The sequence below is a fragment of the Aptenodytes patagonicus genome, chromosome 6, assembly GCF_965638725.1.
Source record: "Aptenodytes patagonicus chromosome 6, bAptPat1.pri.cur, whole genome shotgun sequence".
In the NCBI taxonomy this organism is placed as follows: Eukaryota; Metazoa; Chordata; class Aves; order Sphenisciformes; family Spheniscidae; genus Aptenodytes; species Aptenodytes patagonicus.
The window spans coordinates 33,633,057-33,649,718 of NC_134954.1; the positions used below are offsets into that span (position 1 = coordinate 33,633,057).

General features: G+C 40.9%; 1 protein-coding gene across 4 annotated transcripts in view; it reads left to right on the plus strand.

Annotated features, from left to right (window-relative positions):
- Window positions 1-583: 583 nt before the first annotated feature.
- The window catches only part of AGAP1 (ArfGAP with GTPase domain, ankyrin repeat and PH domain 1), a 392,763-nt gene continuing 376,684 nt past the window's right edge, over window positions 584-16,662 (plus strand). For all 4 annotated transcript variants that reach the window (XM_076342039.1, XM_076342040.1, XM_076342041.1 and 1 more), the window contains exon 1: window positions 584-769. In XM_076342039.1, coding sequence (XP_076198154.1) covers window positions 607-769 — 163 coding nt within the window. In that variant the 5' untranslated portion in view covers window positions 584-606. The remainder of the gene's footprint in view (window positions 770-16,662) is intronic.

Below are 16,662 nucleotides of genomic sequence, written 5' to 3' on the forward strand. Positions count from 1 at the left end.
GGCGTGGCCTGCGTGCGCGTGAAGCGGGCAGAGGAGAAGGACGTAGGGGGGTAGCGGGGCGAGCGTGCGGGAGGCTGGGGGGGAGGGTCGTCCCGGTGAGAGCGGTGCCGCGTGCGCTGCCGCCAGTCCACCGCGCGCGGGGCGCCGGGCACGAGAGCCAGGCTCGGCTGGGGGCGCGAGGCTGAGGAAGGGCCGGCCATTGGCTGTCGGCGCGCGCGGGGGGCGGCGGGACCGGCCGCCGCTGCGGAGTTGAGGCGGCGGCGGGGGCCGGCCGGGAGCTTAGCGGCGCCCGCCGCGCTGCCGCCCTCCATGGGGCCGGGGGCGGCCGGCTTGCCCTGCCCCGCCGCCGCGATGAAGTGACAGCCGGCGGAGAACGGCGGCGGCGCCCCTTGCGGGCTGCGAGGCGAAGGGCTGCTGCCGGCCCGGCCCGGGGCGGTCGGCGGGGGGTCCGGTGAGTGAGGCGGCGGCGGCCGGGGCTCGCCCCCTGCGCGCCCCGCCTCCCCCCGCCGCCTCCCGCCGGCCTGCGCGGGGGTCTCGGTGCGGGGAGGGGAGGGGGAAGGCGCCGGGCCGGAGCGGGCGACGGCGGCGGAGGGGAGCGGCCGCGCCATGAACTACCAGCAGCAGCTGGCCAACTCGGCAGCCATCCGGGCCGAGATCCAGCGCTTCGAGTCGGTGCACCCCAACATCTACTCCATCTACGAGCTGCTGGAGCGGGTGGAGGAGCCGGTGCTGCAGAACCAGATCCGCGAGCATGTCATCGCTATCGAAGGTGAGCCGGCGGCTCCGTCGCGGCGGGCAGAGGAGCAGGCGGCGGGGGTCGCGCCCTGCGCCCTCCCCCCGCAAGCCGGTGGCCGGGCCTGCGGGGCACTGGCGGGCTCGTTCGGAGCAGCTGCCTGCGCCCTCCTGGCTGCCTTCCCTTCCTCCACGCCCCCCGTGGCAGGCTTTTTGGGTGGGGGGTGTGTGTGTGTGTGTGTCTTGGCCTGGTCCCCGTCGGTTCCTCTGCGCTGAGTGCCCAGGGTGGCCCCTTGGTGTGCCTTTCCTTTGCAGCCAAGCGAGAGGTGCGTTTGTTGAGAGCGCGGCTGGAAAGGCACTCGGGGCTGCGGGGAGAAGTTGTTTTGCTACTTGCCCGCTGCTGACGTGCAGGCAAAGCAGCAGTCTTGTTAGGACTGGGTTCAGGTGGGAAGGATGATGCTCGCTTTGCCTGTGGAAGGGTTGGAGAAAATGAGATTTTTTTTTTTTTTTTCCTTCGGTGCTCTGTGCAGTTTCTGATGGAGACATTTGAAGTATGGGTTCCGGTTCAGTGGTGCTAAGTGGGTAAACAAGGTGTGCAACTGGATTACAGAGCGGTAGTCTGTTTATGCAGCAGTGTGAAAACAGGTTTGAAGGCAAGATGGAGATAACAGTCTTCTAAGCTTAGATTTATATGCTTCTATCCCCCTAGGAGCACTGCAGAGACTCTTGAGCTGCTTAGGATGTGCAAAATAGGAAAAAATTGTCAGTATTGGGAAGTCTGCAGATATTTTTCTTGTCGCTGGAGTTAAAAAGAACAAACAGTATTGGCTGAGAATATGTATTTTGAGAAGAAATTTTTGAGTTATCTTGCATAATGACTTACTAAGCTTTGCTTTGTGTGCTTTTGCAATTGAAATTGCCACTGTTTTGGAAGGGATTCAGGCTAGCAGAGTATGATGTACAGCAGCTGAAATAGCTGCTTAAAACCATCTTGTGTTGTTGGCCTATCTTGTCCTTAAATTATATGTAGTAAAAAAGTCCTGCTGGAAAAGCTGCTATTGCGATTGTTACTTGAAAGACTGCATTATTCGTCTGACTCTTAAGCAATGCAGCTTGAATAGACAGATGTAATGTTTAATGCTGTTAACATTTTAGGGGGGAGGGGGCAAAAAAACCCCTCTAGCATCTTGTGTAGCGAGTCACTGAGACTGTCAGTGCTTGTCACGTATTAAAGAACATAGTCGGATGCAGAGACTTAGCTGGGGACTAAGTGTGTGGTAGAGTTTTGTGTGTATTCTCTGTTGTATTTGTGACCTTATTGAAATTATGGTGTGTGGTTGTCGGCTTCTTGGAGTCTGGGTTGTCCCCTCCTGGGAGTCCTGCCCCTTTGCTCTCCTCTTTCGCTGAAGAGATGGAAACTTACTAATATATATTGTGGGAAGGATGCGGCACAGGCACCACTGTTCCTTTCTCCGTGCTACTGCTGTTTGGATTTCTGTGGTGTCTTCAGCAGAACACTTTTTTTTTTAAAAGTGGTAATTAATACATGTTTATATGGTATAAATATCTTTCTTGAATAAGATGCTTGGGATATAGTGATGCAGCCACGTTTGTGTTGAAGTGGGAGAAGGATGTGAGGCACTGTATGTGAAGCACTATATGTCATTATCTTCATAGCATGTGACTTGTGTTAGTCTTTTAATGTACTAATGATTTGTGTTACCTAACTGTAGCTCAGTTCATTTGTCAATCATGAAGACTTTAAAACCAAAATAGCAGCCTGCAAATGTATTTCAAAAGCAGAGCTGATGAGTAAAATTTTCATAGACAATTTGCTGCCTAACTTACATTGGACACTGAGTCATGAAACCAGTAGATCTGATTCATGGGAAAGATTTATCTAGAAAAAGTGTATGTTTTAAGTCTCTTCTGTTCTGAGGGCTCTTCAACCAACTCTTAAATATTAAAAATCGCATGTATTTTTAAAAAAACCTCCTCACTCCTTTAGAGTACAACTCCACCAGGTTGTATTTTTGGTAAACCTCCTTTATCTAACTATTTCTCACTGATACCGGCTTTTAAACCTATGTGGTAATGCCATATTGCACGTAGGAAGAACTTAGAATTGCGGCTGTTGCAGTCCAATTTTGCTGCAAAGAGCTGAGTGTTACAATGGTACTCCCCAAATCACAAAACCTTTTGAGTTGAAGGTACTCAGCTTTTTCACTGAGAGTGAGGAATTGTCATGTGGTTGGCACGTGGCTGGCGTGAGAAAATATTAAGTAACTTTTTGCTGGAATAGTTCCTTCCAGCAGAAGAACTGCACCCTTTAAAGAAAAGAATATAGTCTCATTAGGTCAGGCTGCTTTAAACTGTAACTCCGACCAACATGTGCTCCTTGAACAGCTCAGGTAATACTTTCCTGTTCAAGAGAGTTTTGACAGGTCTGGAGGAGAACCTAGTTGGAGTCTAAAGCAATTTGAGACTTATTTCAGTGAAGTGAAGACACTATTACTTATTCTCACAACTTTCTTTTCGATACAGCGTGGCACTGTCTTCCCAACGCTTTGGATTTTTTGGTGATGTAAACTCTCTTTTTAGGCTTCAAGTTCTATTATAGGAGTGTCAGGACACACTTGCTGGACCAATGACTGTTGAAATAATGTGGAATTAAAACTGGCCTTCCAGCAGCAGCAATTCTTTATATTCAACTACAGGAGTTGTATCTAATCCTAAGCGACCAACTACTAAACATTCCTAAATTGGGTCCTAAATTGACACGTCGATACTTTTTGCACAGATTTCTTTCCTTGTAATATTCTAAGTTAGATGTGATACTGGGTAAAACAGTTCTGTGTGATATTGGTTAATTATTTTTTCCTCATTGGATAAAAATGCTAAAAATTGGTTACTTTCAGGTTCTTGCATTTCACGGAGTTGCAAAGTCAACAGCTTAAAAGCATACACTTCCATTCGATTTTCTTTGTATGAAATTCATGCTAAGTAGCCAAACAATTTTAGATGCTGTCATTTAGGCTGTTAACTGTAGTAAAAACTGCCTTCACATGTTCTGTAGTTCACGAGCTTAGTTCCGCCAGTAGATGCATTGGTAGTTGATCAATATTAAGGCATCTGTCATTAACTGATGTGGGACTCCACTTGGTGGTATTATCTGTCATGGCCATTCTTTTCTTGGAGCCCTCTAACTTTGCAACTCCTTAAATGCTGGTATCAAGTATGTTGGGGGGGACAATGCTATCATAGGACTACATCTTATAGGAGAAGCTATACTCAATTTTAGAGCTGAGGTAACAATAGTATTTTAACACTTCTGTTGCTACTGAAGTCTGAGACAAATGAGTTGAAAAATGAATGTGCTGTAAAAGCACTGTTTGCTATTGCGAATATAAGACTACAGCTGTTTTTCCTGCTTAACGTACCTGTTTTCTCCTACTTGATGACAGAAAAATGGCAGGCACATCAATGATCAACCTTCTTTGGCTCCTTATTATGGAAGGAGTGTCATTATTAGTTCACTTTTCTTTAACTTGCCAGCTTAGTGATAAGATGAGGGTGAATCACTGCTGTGTACTAGCCTCTTCTTAATAATGTGAGCCTTCCTGCAGATGTACAAATAGCTCATGACAAGGAGCAAAAGTGGATTGTAGTACAAGACTTGACAAAGAATTATATCAAGCTACAACTTGGAAACAGTGATAGTCACTCTGAAAACTATTTGAATACCATTCACTCCTTTTACTTAGCTATTTTGTTGAAACAGACTTAGGAGATCCAGCATCTGGGGACCTCCATGCAAGTAAATAATTAAGTCAAGCTCTTGAGGAGGGGAGTTTGGGTGTATGTTGTATTATTTCAATACATCAAAAGAATAATAGTATAGTTCTGATATTTAGGCATAAATGACCAAAGCTGAAAAAACTCAAGTATTGCATAAGACAATTGCATCTTGAAACATTAATAGCAATCATCCTATTCAAGCTTTTATCGTTGTGCCTTTTTGAACTGTGTATCAAACTATATCATTTGAAATGATAAAACTGACTCTCTAAACAGCCATCTTGTTTCAGATTTCTGGGAGAGAGGGCAACAATAGAGCACGCTGGGAATGTGCTTTTTCGTTTGTTTGCTGGGGGATTAAATTTGGGTAATTCAGGTGTAGGGAATCTGAGCACATTATCTGTACCTAGTGTATAAGTGCATCTAGGTAAATTCTGAGCTTGCGTATACACAGTAAGTATTGACTTGGGTAGCGATCATTGTTTTCAAGAGCCAATGCAGTATGTTTGGAACAAGTCTCTTACTGCCTTTTTCTGCTGGTTGTGCATGTGTGACTTTGTGTACAGAGTTGTGTGTTAACCTAGCTAAAAGGTAGCATTTTTCTGCTGTGATTCTGTCTTGCTGTCTGTAGGCTTTCAGCACAGACAAACTGATGAAACAGTATCTATCTTGTAGTTTTGGTGGGTAGTATCAAAATGGAAAGACATTTCTTTTTAACATGGAAGGTAATAGACTTCAGCATATGAGTAACCAAGAAAATTCAAATGCTTTGCTTTACTTGCATGGTGAACTAAAAGTTTGGTTTGATAGTTGTGTCTTAAGTTACTGGAATGTCTTATTCCAAGTCGAAGTGACTGTGCTTTCTGGCTTTAAGTTATATGCTTCGCTGCTATTCTCAGCAAAAGCTGCATGATTAAATATCAGATGCTTTTGACTGAGTGCATAAAAGTTACAAATCGAGAGGAAAGCCTTAAACCATTAACTTCTGAGGATAACTTTTTTCCTGAGGCAAAGAAGGAGACATGCTGTGGATCAACTGATGTTGTTGGAACAAATGTGTTGTGAGGCTTTAGGTTTTTCAGGGAGCGTGCTGGGCTTCTCCCGCCGTTTGCTTTGGGGGATTAGTTTAAAGCAGCATGCAATAATGCTGAAATAAGAGTTCATGCTGCTGTGTATACAGATCGCTGTTTTTATTTCTATTTAAATTGGCAAATGAGTCTCAACTCCCTAAGAGGGTCACTCGGCAATGCAGCAGATTGGACATTTGATTTGCTTTGACTGATCTCAGGTGCTTGGGAAAAGGAAACACACCTTGTAAAGTGGGTTGCTGCGTTTATGTTCTGCATTGTACTTTTAAGGCCAAAATGGCAATTGTAGTTTCCTAAAGGTGACATAGATGCTCAAGCTAAGTGTCTTAACAAGATTTATTTTCCAATGAGGTACATTATCTGATACTTGAGGTATCCATAGTCTTAGTCTTTACCACCTCAAGAAGGTGGTTTGAATCTTGGATCATGTGGTAAAAACTGATGTGGGAATATGATTTATTTCATTAATTGCAGATATTAAGGGATGCACTTATAACTGTCAAACTACAGTATGTTTGTAAGTGAAATTAAACCCCCCACTTTTTTTGGAGAATGATGGAGGTTGGGCATAGTGCCAGGTAGACGAAGAACTTCTCCCCAGACCTCAGGAATACTCAATTCTCTACTGCATCACAATTGGGAATTGGTTTTGTCCTTACCAATAAGCAACGTAAATGGCAGTGTTGATATTTTTGGCAAATCTTTGAAGAAAAGGTAATGTAAGCTCCAAAAAAATCTTAGCAGCTGAAATGGAGAACTTTGTTGCATCTCAACTGTGTGACCTTCTGCTGATAGTGCATTTCAAACAGCTGTTTCTGCAATTATTAGTCTTTATGTTAAGGGTATTCTTTCTGACCTTCGTACACATAGCTTTACATCATTTGTGGGAAAAAATCTAAAATGATTACTTAGTAATCTACAGTGGGTAAAGTTCCCCTAGTCTGAGAGAGAAAGTATTGTATTAAATATTTTTGATAATCCTAACCTCTGTGGGAGTAAGAGGTTTGTCTTCTGTAATACTAGTTTTTGTCCTTGACTGCCTTCAAGCACTGTTTGTACTTCATGTCACCTATACTGAGGGAGAGCAGTGGCTAAACTTTTCTTTTGTGTTCTCACGTGTCCTTGTACCATGAAATAATTGAGCAAAGACAGTGCCAGATGTGGACAAGTTGTGTGACGTTGCTAATTTTTTATTTAAAGACTTATGGTAATTCTGTACGATCAGGACTTAAATACAGTTTCATGGATGTCCTCTCTATATGGAGAGAGATGTATGCGTGGAGCCCCATGGTGAGGGTGAGCAGGTGCCTCGCAGGGGCCGCTGCCCGGGCGCGAGCTGGAAGAACAGAGTGTAAAGGGCAAAGACCCCAAATAGTGGGGCACTGACTTGGAGCAGGACATTCAGACCAGTTTGGTTTGGGGATGGTACTGGGAGCCCCCCTGCCCCTCAGGCAGAGAATACCGGTGTGATGAGTTGTGCCTGTTCCTGTGCAGGAAAGCAGCTTGGCCTGGGCACCTGGGTCCCTTCCCCCATGCCTGGCCTTGGTGGGGTGTGTTCTGGGGGCCATTTTATTTTGTGTTTTGCCTTTTTTTTTTTTTAATATAAATTCCTACTCAGCACTGGTGAGGCCACACTTGGAGTACTCTGTCCAGTTCTGGGCTCCCCAGGACAAGAGAGACATGGGCATATTGGAGAGACTCCAACAAAAAGAGACAAAATGAAAGAGCTAACTTAGGATAACCTATTGTGCTAGTTATCAGGCATTTCACTTGCTTGTCATGTTATACTTAACACTTTACTAGCTAGCATTCGTGTTCATACCTTTGGGGGTTTTAAGCAGTTGGTATTGCACCTTGTTGCTGTCCTAGAAAACAGCATTTAAATGCAGTGAGAAGATACATTTCAACTGCAGCCGTAAACTCTCCAGCCTGTGGGTACAGGGCAGTGAATACCTTTTTGAGTGATAAGGTTAAACTTCTAAAAGGATTTTATAAAATCAGGAACACTTCAATTCTCTTCTGTCTATATGGAATGACTTTTAAACTACTTAGTCTTCTGGACAGAGCTTTTGGACAGAGCTTTTGATCCAAAGTTGTTTGCAATTAATTTGTACTTCTGTTTTCATTGTGATAAGGCTATAAATGCTGCATGAATCTTGTGACTAATGTTAGAAATAAGGTAACAGTGCCGTCTCACTTAGTCATATTCGGGCTACCAGGAATCTATGACTTCTTAGAAAGTTTTGTTTTACGTTTCTAATTCCAAGGTGGAAACAGAGGGGTTGTCAGGTTCCCTTGTTGGTAATGAGTCTGTTGTGGGCAGCTGGCAATTCCAAAGCCCTCTGGAAGTATTTAATGTCTTTTTTTTTTTTTTTAAAGTGGATGGAAGCAGATGTGTTACTAAATCAGTATGTGCACATTCAACCTCATTAATGCCATTTCAGGATTCTGACTAATATCATGTTTGGAGCCTGTATAATGGTACAGATGAAAGGGTGTTACGATGGCAGTGCACTTCTAACCCAGTGAATGACTTGTTTTTTCATTTTTCTTTTCCTGTTGCTTAAGTAAGCTTCGGTTAACCACTTAAGGAAGCAAGTACTAAAAATACAGGGTTGATGTGTATGAGATGTGTAATTTCAATGTCTTGTTTAGTAGCTTTATTTGTTTACATCGTTGGATAATGAATGTAAACCTAATGATTAGACAGCTATTTTGTTTGGTAACTTCCCCTTCTGTACTTAGGAAAAATACAGGCAAACAAAGTGACTCTTAAGAATACTGGAATTGAATCTATAGCTTTAGCTGTATTGCTTTGTGTTTGTATTTATTTATGAGAAGCTTCAGATGCAAATTTTTCATTTTTGTTTACATCATTTTGAAGGGATTGAAGGACTGTTTATAGCCTAGACCAAATCAACACTCGACACAATTTATCTTGAAACCTGTAGGAAAGTCCACTTTGACTTGAACTTGGTAGTGCTTACATTTTCTATTAAACTAAAGCTGCAGATGAAGTTCTTCCTGTTGGTAAATGCTTTATTGGTTTATACCACTATATCTATACTTTGCAACTCTATTTTTCAGTAATGTAACCAGAAGGAGGATACAGCAAGATAGTCACTGTTGCAGGATTTTGTAGCAACTTACTGTAACTTACTCTTGCTGCTTCGTTAAACAAATACAGTAGTGTACAAACGTGTGATTTCCATTATCTTACTGCTTCATCTTCCATGCTCAGGAGAGCAGCCAGGAAGCCTGTCTTTTAGGTATCACAGCAACTGTGTTCTCTAGAGGAAATACGCTAAAAGCATGGCACTCTGGGTGCTCAGACAGCAGTCATTTAAATTTATACCACTTAATTTTGCAAATGCTTGTGTAGCTGAGTTAACTAGTTGTGAACCAAAAGCAAGGCTTTTTGTGTCATTTGGCCAGTAATCCAAGACAGATGTCTCAGGACCTTAAGTAAGGAGGTGGCTGGCATATGAATTTGTATGAACATGGAAAGTGGGTGTAGCAGGAAGATATGTTGGATATTAGACTTCAGCTGCCTATATGAATACACTTGCTTTGCATTTTTATATGTCTTATGAAACGTTTCGTTATTGAAAGACAACTTCTACACAGAATAGTAGTTCTTAGGGTAACTGCAGCATGATACTGGACAGCAGATGTCATTTCCCACTAATGACACGTGAAAGTAGTTGCATTTGAGTGTAGGATCACCTGTGCTCTCATCGGAGTCTGATACGAATGAACCCAGTGACCATAAGATACTGAAATGGTCGTCAAGCACAGGAATAAAATCATCAATATGCTTCTGTATTCTGTGCTGTCAGAGCCTGTTCCTCTCCATGGAGTCAGGGTTAGGTGGAGTGCAAGCCTTAAGGCCTGGAATAGTTAGCAGGCATCTCTGATCAAAACTGCGCTACCTCTGGGCTGGGATAATAAAGTTCATGAATGCACTGTTGTAACACACTAATGCAGTGAAGAGAAGCAGAAAGCCAACTATAGCAGTAGGAACCTATGGCATTTCTTGTCGTGAACTTGGCCTACTAAAGTACCTGTATTGCTTTCAAAATGTCAAGCTGACTGTGCAGGATGCAAAAGGTCTCTTGAAAACTAAGCCTTTAGTAATGTTGAAATAGTATGAAGGAGTAATTGAGCTGACATTGGATTCTTGTATTTGAATATTGTTGCCTCTTTTGTAAACCTAATATAGAGGTATGAGGCTGTAGCGATTAAGTGCTTCATGATATGTAAAGATTAAATAGTAACTGATACTTCTGTTATGGTCATTGTACTGCTCACGATCACTTGTAGACCTGGTAGGCATTCATGTTCAGGCAGAAGTGGCATGCTCTTGGAAGAATGTTATAAACTGGGCCTGATAAAAAAAAAAAAAATAGGCAAGAGTCAGAGATGGGAGCTGTGCGTGATCACCAAATTGGCATACAGCGTCATATCTGCTGTTCTAGCTACTGTTGGAGGCATATTATAAAACAGGTATCAGGTTCTTGAGAGAAAGACGGGCTATATATCTCTTATTTGGGTAACTTCATTGTTGAGCACTAAAACTAGAATGATAGCTTGGAAAATCTTAATAGATATGGGCATTTGATAGTGAGAATTCTGATAAAACAGTTACAAATCATTTTGTTATTAATTGTACCATCTCTGTTTCTGGCTAGAAGGTGTTACTGGTTGTATTGCCAAGGGTACAAGTGTCAAATATCAAAACTAATAAATAATGACAGTGAAGAAAAATTGTGCCTTTGCTTTCATGAACATAAAATCAGTGATGTAGTAGAGTTTAAAAATGCTTTTATAATAAGGCTTTGTTAGTATTTTCAATACACCCTAAAGTCTTAATAGGATTATTTTCTTTTTTGGTACCATGAATATAGCTGAGTAATAGTTTTCCTTCAAAATACATTGTTCCTAGAAAATTTGTTTTAGATTGCTGTTCGAGCTTATGGTTGAAAGAGTTCTGTGGGTCTCTGGGCAAGCTTCTGATCCTTCTGCATAGGATGGTGACAGTGATGGGTAGCTGCTTTGCATTGTATGAAATTGTGAAAATGGACAATGCTACTGGTATGCTCTGAATATGAAGAAAATGTATAGCTGCAGCCTTAGTGCATGTGGGACTTTCCTATAGTCGTTTATCACTTATCTATGGCAATTCTGTTACTTGAACATGAATCTGTAGGTTCACCCTTGGAGTTGAGTAAATGAAAGCAGGAAGGAATAGAAACAAGCTGTGGAAAACTATTCCTCTACCCTATGGCAACTCATCTATTTAGTCCCGTGTCATTACTTTCCTCATGCAGAATAAAATTCTAATTTTAACCTGTGTAATTAAGCTTCAAAAATACTTCACTGCTATGAGATCGCGGCATTTAATAGCATCTAGATGTATAACAATACGTTAGTTTATGGAGGGAAGGATCTTGCTATTGACTTATCTTGAAAAATTAAATTTGAGTAGGGTGTGGCTGACCAAAAGGGCACAACTTGCTTGAGGCAGAAGATGCGCTGAATGCATAGGTGCATATCCTCTGAGAGGAAAGTAAGTGATGTGTGTTAATCATCTGGGTAACAATGCTAGCCAGGTTAGATGCACAAATATTTACAGCGGACATCTGCCTTGATAACTACTTAATGCATTTTAAGGCTAGTATTTTAGCTGAAGTCAGGAGATCTACATGACTTATAAATAAGACAGTACTTCCCGGGAATATTTTGCTTACTGGAACATCTTGCTTCCTGTATAATAGTGAATTCAGTTAGAGGGTTGCTGGTTTGATTTATGATGCATTTTATGTGATGGTTGATGTGAACTGCATGTACTAATTGCTCACTGGCTAATCCTCTCCAAATTATCTCACAAAAGCTTTTAAAATGGAGCCTTATAAGTTTTTTAAAACTGGTCAGCATACAAACATAAACAATTGGGGGCTCCTGTTTTGCTTGTAAGTGCCTTATCTAAGTACTGGTCCATTTTAGTTGCTGTAATGTTTCAGGGGAACTTCAGTGGCTTTAATGTAGTCTTGTTGTTGTTCTTCATGGTGTTTAAACAACCTCTAGAAAATACTTTTCCAGAGCATGCTTTTTTTTTTTTTTTCAACTGGATCATTACCATTATCTGTATGGTAAAGGTAGAATATGTATGGTACTTGACTGTGCAGTTTTAGGTAATGAAAGGCATGATGTGCCATTTGAATTTGTGTTGATGCATACAAGCCAGTCAGTGCAGCAGAAACTGCAGTGGGTAAAACGTATGAAAAAAAAAATAATTGGATAATTCATGCAATGGTATTGAGATGAGAGTACGTTGACTGTCTCATTCTGGTAAAGGAAATGTGTGGTAAGTGTTTTACTTACTGGGTAAACCCATCAACTCTAATATAAGCTGGGAAGCTTTTGTATTTCTGGGCTGATGGGGGGGGAATCTTAATGTTAGATTATGGAATGCAGTAGTCTAAAGAGATTACCTTCACTTAGAGAAGGAAAGACCTGTTTGAGGAGAGGTGAGTAATAGCTGATTCTTCAGTTTTGAGAGTTGTACAGGCTGCTGTCTATGTGAATGGGGTAGCTGGGCAGAGTGCTTCTGTAACTGCAGGTCTGTCAGTTAACGTGTGTTATGGTGAAATCAAAGTATCTTCACGTGTTAAAGTTCCTGACAGATGGGTGTTTGAAAAAATGTACATTAATATACCTTGAACTTAATACTCCAAGGTGATTTAGACACTTTAATGAATATGAAGTTTTCTAATTTGAGACTTGCTGTGGGAGCAAGCCAGTAAGCACTGAAAGGAGACTACAGACAGCTGAAAGAAATTAGTCAATTTGGAGAAAAAAAAAATGTATTTAAATACTGGTGTTTGACTGTAACTTGAATGTAGGCTGTCAACAGCAAAACAGCAAGAGGCAAAATACCTCAGTGACCTAAAAAGTACATGTCCCTAAAGGGATTACTTGATGTTAGGTAATGACATGCCATTAAAATTAAAGCTCAAATACATATCCCTTGATTTGCCAATTAGGCCAGTCCAGTAGCATTTAAAAAGAACTCCAGTAAATAAATGGGAAAAATAAATTTTGCCAGAGTTTGTAAAGAGCAAGGTAGTGTACTGGTGGTGTTTCAGATTTTTTTGTTGTTGTTGTAATTAATATGTAAATAAAGTAGTTTACTTAGGCTGAGCCAGCTACCTGCTAGAAACTTGAATACAAAGATCATCTTCTTGCAAGAAAGTGACACCAAAGCGAGGCATTGTTGAAGTTGCCTGGTAGTCCTTAATTTCAGTGAAAGGTGCTATCAGAGGAACCTCTGTTACTGTGCAATGCTGATACATTTCTCCTGGATTATCTGACATTCTGCAGCTGTTCTTGTACAGCTTTCATAATATTTTTCTACTCAGCAGATGGGAATATTGCTTACTAGGTAGGTGGTGATATTTGATAAAAGCTCTCCAGTGATGACACATTAGGTAAATCAAATATTGATAAATAGATCCAATTACAAATGGGATTAGATCTTTTGAAAGTAAGATCACGGAGGCTATAATAAAAAAACCCAACACCTAACCTGCTACAAACAGGTATGAACATAGCTATATAAATCTATGTTCTTCCTGACTTGCATGTTTTTGTTTAGTTATACTTAATACTCAGTAGGTGCCTCCAGATGCTATTGTACTTGCTGTGATAAATCAGAGGTACTCAATGTAGTTCACTCCACAAATTACTTTAAAAGATTTGGAGACAGCTTAAAAAAAACAAAACCAAAAACCAAAACCAAACACTCATTGTGTGACTGTTGTAATGTGTTAGAGAAAGCAATGCCTTTTGAAAAGCCACTTCTTTCCCATTGTCTACATATTGGTTGTAAATGTGACTTTGTGTGTGTATGAATATTGGAGCTGGCATGCAACTATTTAGCTTGGATGCAAATGTTAATGCTAATGCAGAGGTCTTGGTGCAGATTGTGGGAATCGTTAAGGGAGTCTGTACAGGACGGCTAGTCCATGTTGATGTTGCATGCTGTCAGTGTTGCTAACGCCTAAGCTGACTAGGCTGAAGCTGGCCCCAATATGTAGAGAAAGTACTGTAGTTTTAAATGATGAATTTTGAGATGCATTTTCCTGCAAATTCTGGAACAGTTTTGTTTTCAAAAACTGTAAGTAACATGGATATGAACTGTATCTATTCCCTCAGTATCAGTCTCTTGTTTGCCTCTGAACTTGTTAATCAAGTCAATAAAAAGGCTGTTCATAGCTAGGTATGTCAGCAGAGAGAGAGGGTATTTATTGACCTCAGGGGAACATATTCCCCAAACAGTGATTAAGAGACAGGTTTCACTGGGGATACCGTGTGGAGAAAACTACAGGATGCCAAAAAACCCCTCTATTACCTTATGACTTTTTGTCTAGTCAGGTTGATCTCTGTTAGCCACACTTGTGTTCTTAGGGTGTTTGGTGGGTCTCCTGTGAGGATCATGTCTGGATTGAGAAAAGCTGTTATCTGTATGCTTAACAGGCACTTGTCGAAAAATTAAAGTATAAAAAGCTAAAATCAAGATGAGTGTAGTGGGTTTAAACTTGAAGATACTTGATTTAAATGTCTTTAAAGCTCTGAAAAAAGCAGCAGAGATGGCAACATGATAATCCTCATTATGAACTGTCCTTCAAATTTTGTATCGCCAAATTATTGAAGTAGTACCATCCTGTAGAGATTTAAATAAAAACCAGTGATAGTTAAGTCTTTTGTCTAATTATAGTCCTGTATTTTAAAGCAGAACATCAAATTTGAGTCTTAGAAGATAGTCTAGTAAGCATCTTGAAAATGTTGAATCTGTGATAGTGGCTCACTTGTTTGCATCCAAAGTGGGTTTTGTGTGTTGGACACTGTGGCCAAGCTATTCCATAAGCACTTCTACCTCGCACAAGAGTGATCTGAAAGCCCATTCTGTGGGTACTACTGGTCCTGGAGCTAGAATCAGTTGCTAAAACAGTTTCTATACAGATGTGGTGGTCTTGAGCGCAAAAAAAGTAAGGGAAAACAAATGGAATTTGAATTCATGGGAGTCGCATATGAGAAAACTGTATTAGGTTTAATCTCATTGGAAAGGTGGACAAATAGAAACTTCGATGCTGATGAAAAATGTGAGATGCAAAATCATCACTTGGGGAGAGAGTGTGGGATTTATTTTTTTAACCATAACAGCTTGAAAGTAAGTAATTCCTGTGAAGCTGTAGAAATTGATTTTAATGGTCAAGATAGCTATATACACTTGAGGTATGGGATAGTTAGTGGTTTCCTAAGTTGAAAGAATAATTTTTTTCTTAGCGTTTGCCTCCAGCAGGACAAACAGGCCATTGAAATGTAGGTGATGGCTGGAATATAGAGGCCTCAGTGTACGTTGGTTTTACTCTAGCAAACTTTTCAGGTGGTTGCAGGCTGTTACCTTTTGGAAATAAAAAGAAGCAAAATTCTCATAATACTCAAAGACCAGCAGCTGTTCCTCGGAGACTTCAGGTATAAACTAAAAATGACAAAACTTGGGGGAATTCCGAAGGCTTCTGGATTACCGCTTTCATCTGCTTGGATGTTATGAAGGGCTTTGGCTCTGGACCTGGTTCTGCTTCTGGTCTCCGTGAGTGCCAACTTTAAGACTGACTTCTGTATTTAGACATTTATATATACTGTGTCATAATGAGCATCTGATTTAAAAGCAAAGATTTTTAACTACAAGTAGGCTACGGCACTTGTTTAATTTGCGTCTTCCATCTACTTGTCAGGAAATGTATGAATTTGCAGATCACTTTTAAGTGTTTAAAAATAAAAAGCAGTGTATTAATTTCCTGAAAAGTACAGTGGCAGTAAATCAAGTTGCTTTTATTTATGTTGCATTCAAGTATAATATGATGGGGGGTATTTGTAAGAAGGAATATGTCAAGTACCTTGCTAAAGACAAACTGTGACATAAGATTGAAATCATTGAGATTCACAATCAAATCTACTTCTGGTCCTATTTAGTGAAACAAATTAGCACAATCCAGATGGTTTCAGCAGGAGTCAAGTAGTAACTTCACGTTTTCACGTTTGTTGAATGGCAGAACTGATGAAGTCTGGTTTCGTGTGGTTCTGCCCTCCTCCTAGAGAGCTTCACTGTAAAGACACCAGTGATCCCGTGCTCTTCGTCCACTCTCTTGCGTGCTTCCTTCTGTAAGCCAAACCACTAGCAGAACAAGAGGCAGCATATGCTGCAGTTGCACCCAAGCTACCTGTGTGTCAGCAAGTACGTGTGTGCTGATGTAAAGGCAAGCGTGCAGAGTGACGAGGGGCCAAGGGGAGCCCTGCACACGGGGAATCTGTTCTTCCAGCTGCAAGACTAGTTTAAGCATTCTTCTCTATACCCTTCTCCTAGGCATTTTATTCTCTAGACTTCTACTGCTGTCAAATCAAGCTGAAACTGAGTAAAGAACTCAAAATTTCTAAATGGAAGAGAGGATTTTTCATGTTTACATATGAGGTTTACTGTAACATGGTGTTTGTCATCCAGTGGCTAAACTGACTTGGATAAAAAGAAACAAACCATTCTAACTTATGCTTGGTGTTCACTCTTTAGGAGGTGGAAACTTTATGTTGAGAAAAGGATACAGTATTTGCTGCCATGTTGTAACATGTGGGTGATTGCTAATCTTATGGAAATGATGTATTGAGCAGATGAGGCCTGATTTAATAATGAAAAAGTTACTGCAGTACTATGAGAGTCTTGAAAAAAAAAATTTAAGCTTTTTTTTAATTCTCCTAAAAAACCCTGCAGGATAAAGCCTTTTCAGGTTAGTCAGGCAAGCTAAGTTTGTAATCTGAGGGTGATATTTCTGTGCTCCTTTGTGCCTTAGAATTATTACAACTTCCATTCAAGTTGAATTTAAAATGAGGTGATGTGCTGCTTGATTCCCAGTTCAGATTTAGCTGAAAATAATACTAGGAATATGAAAGGCTTTTGGTAAAGCAGAGCAACAAAGTGTAAACTTGC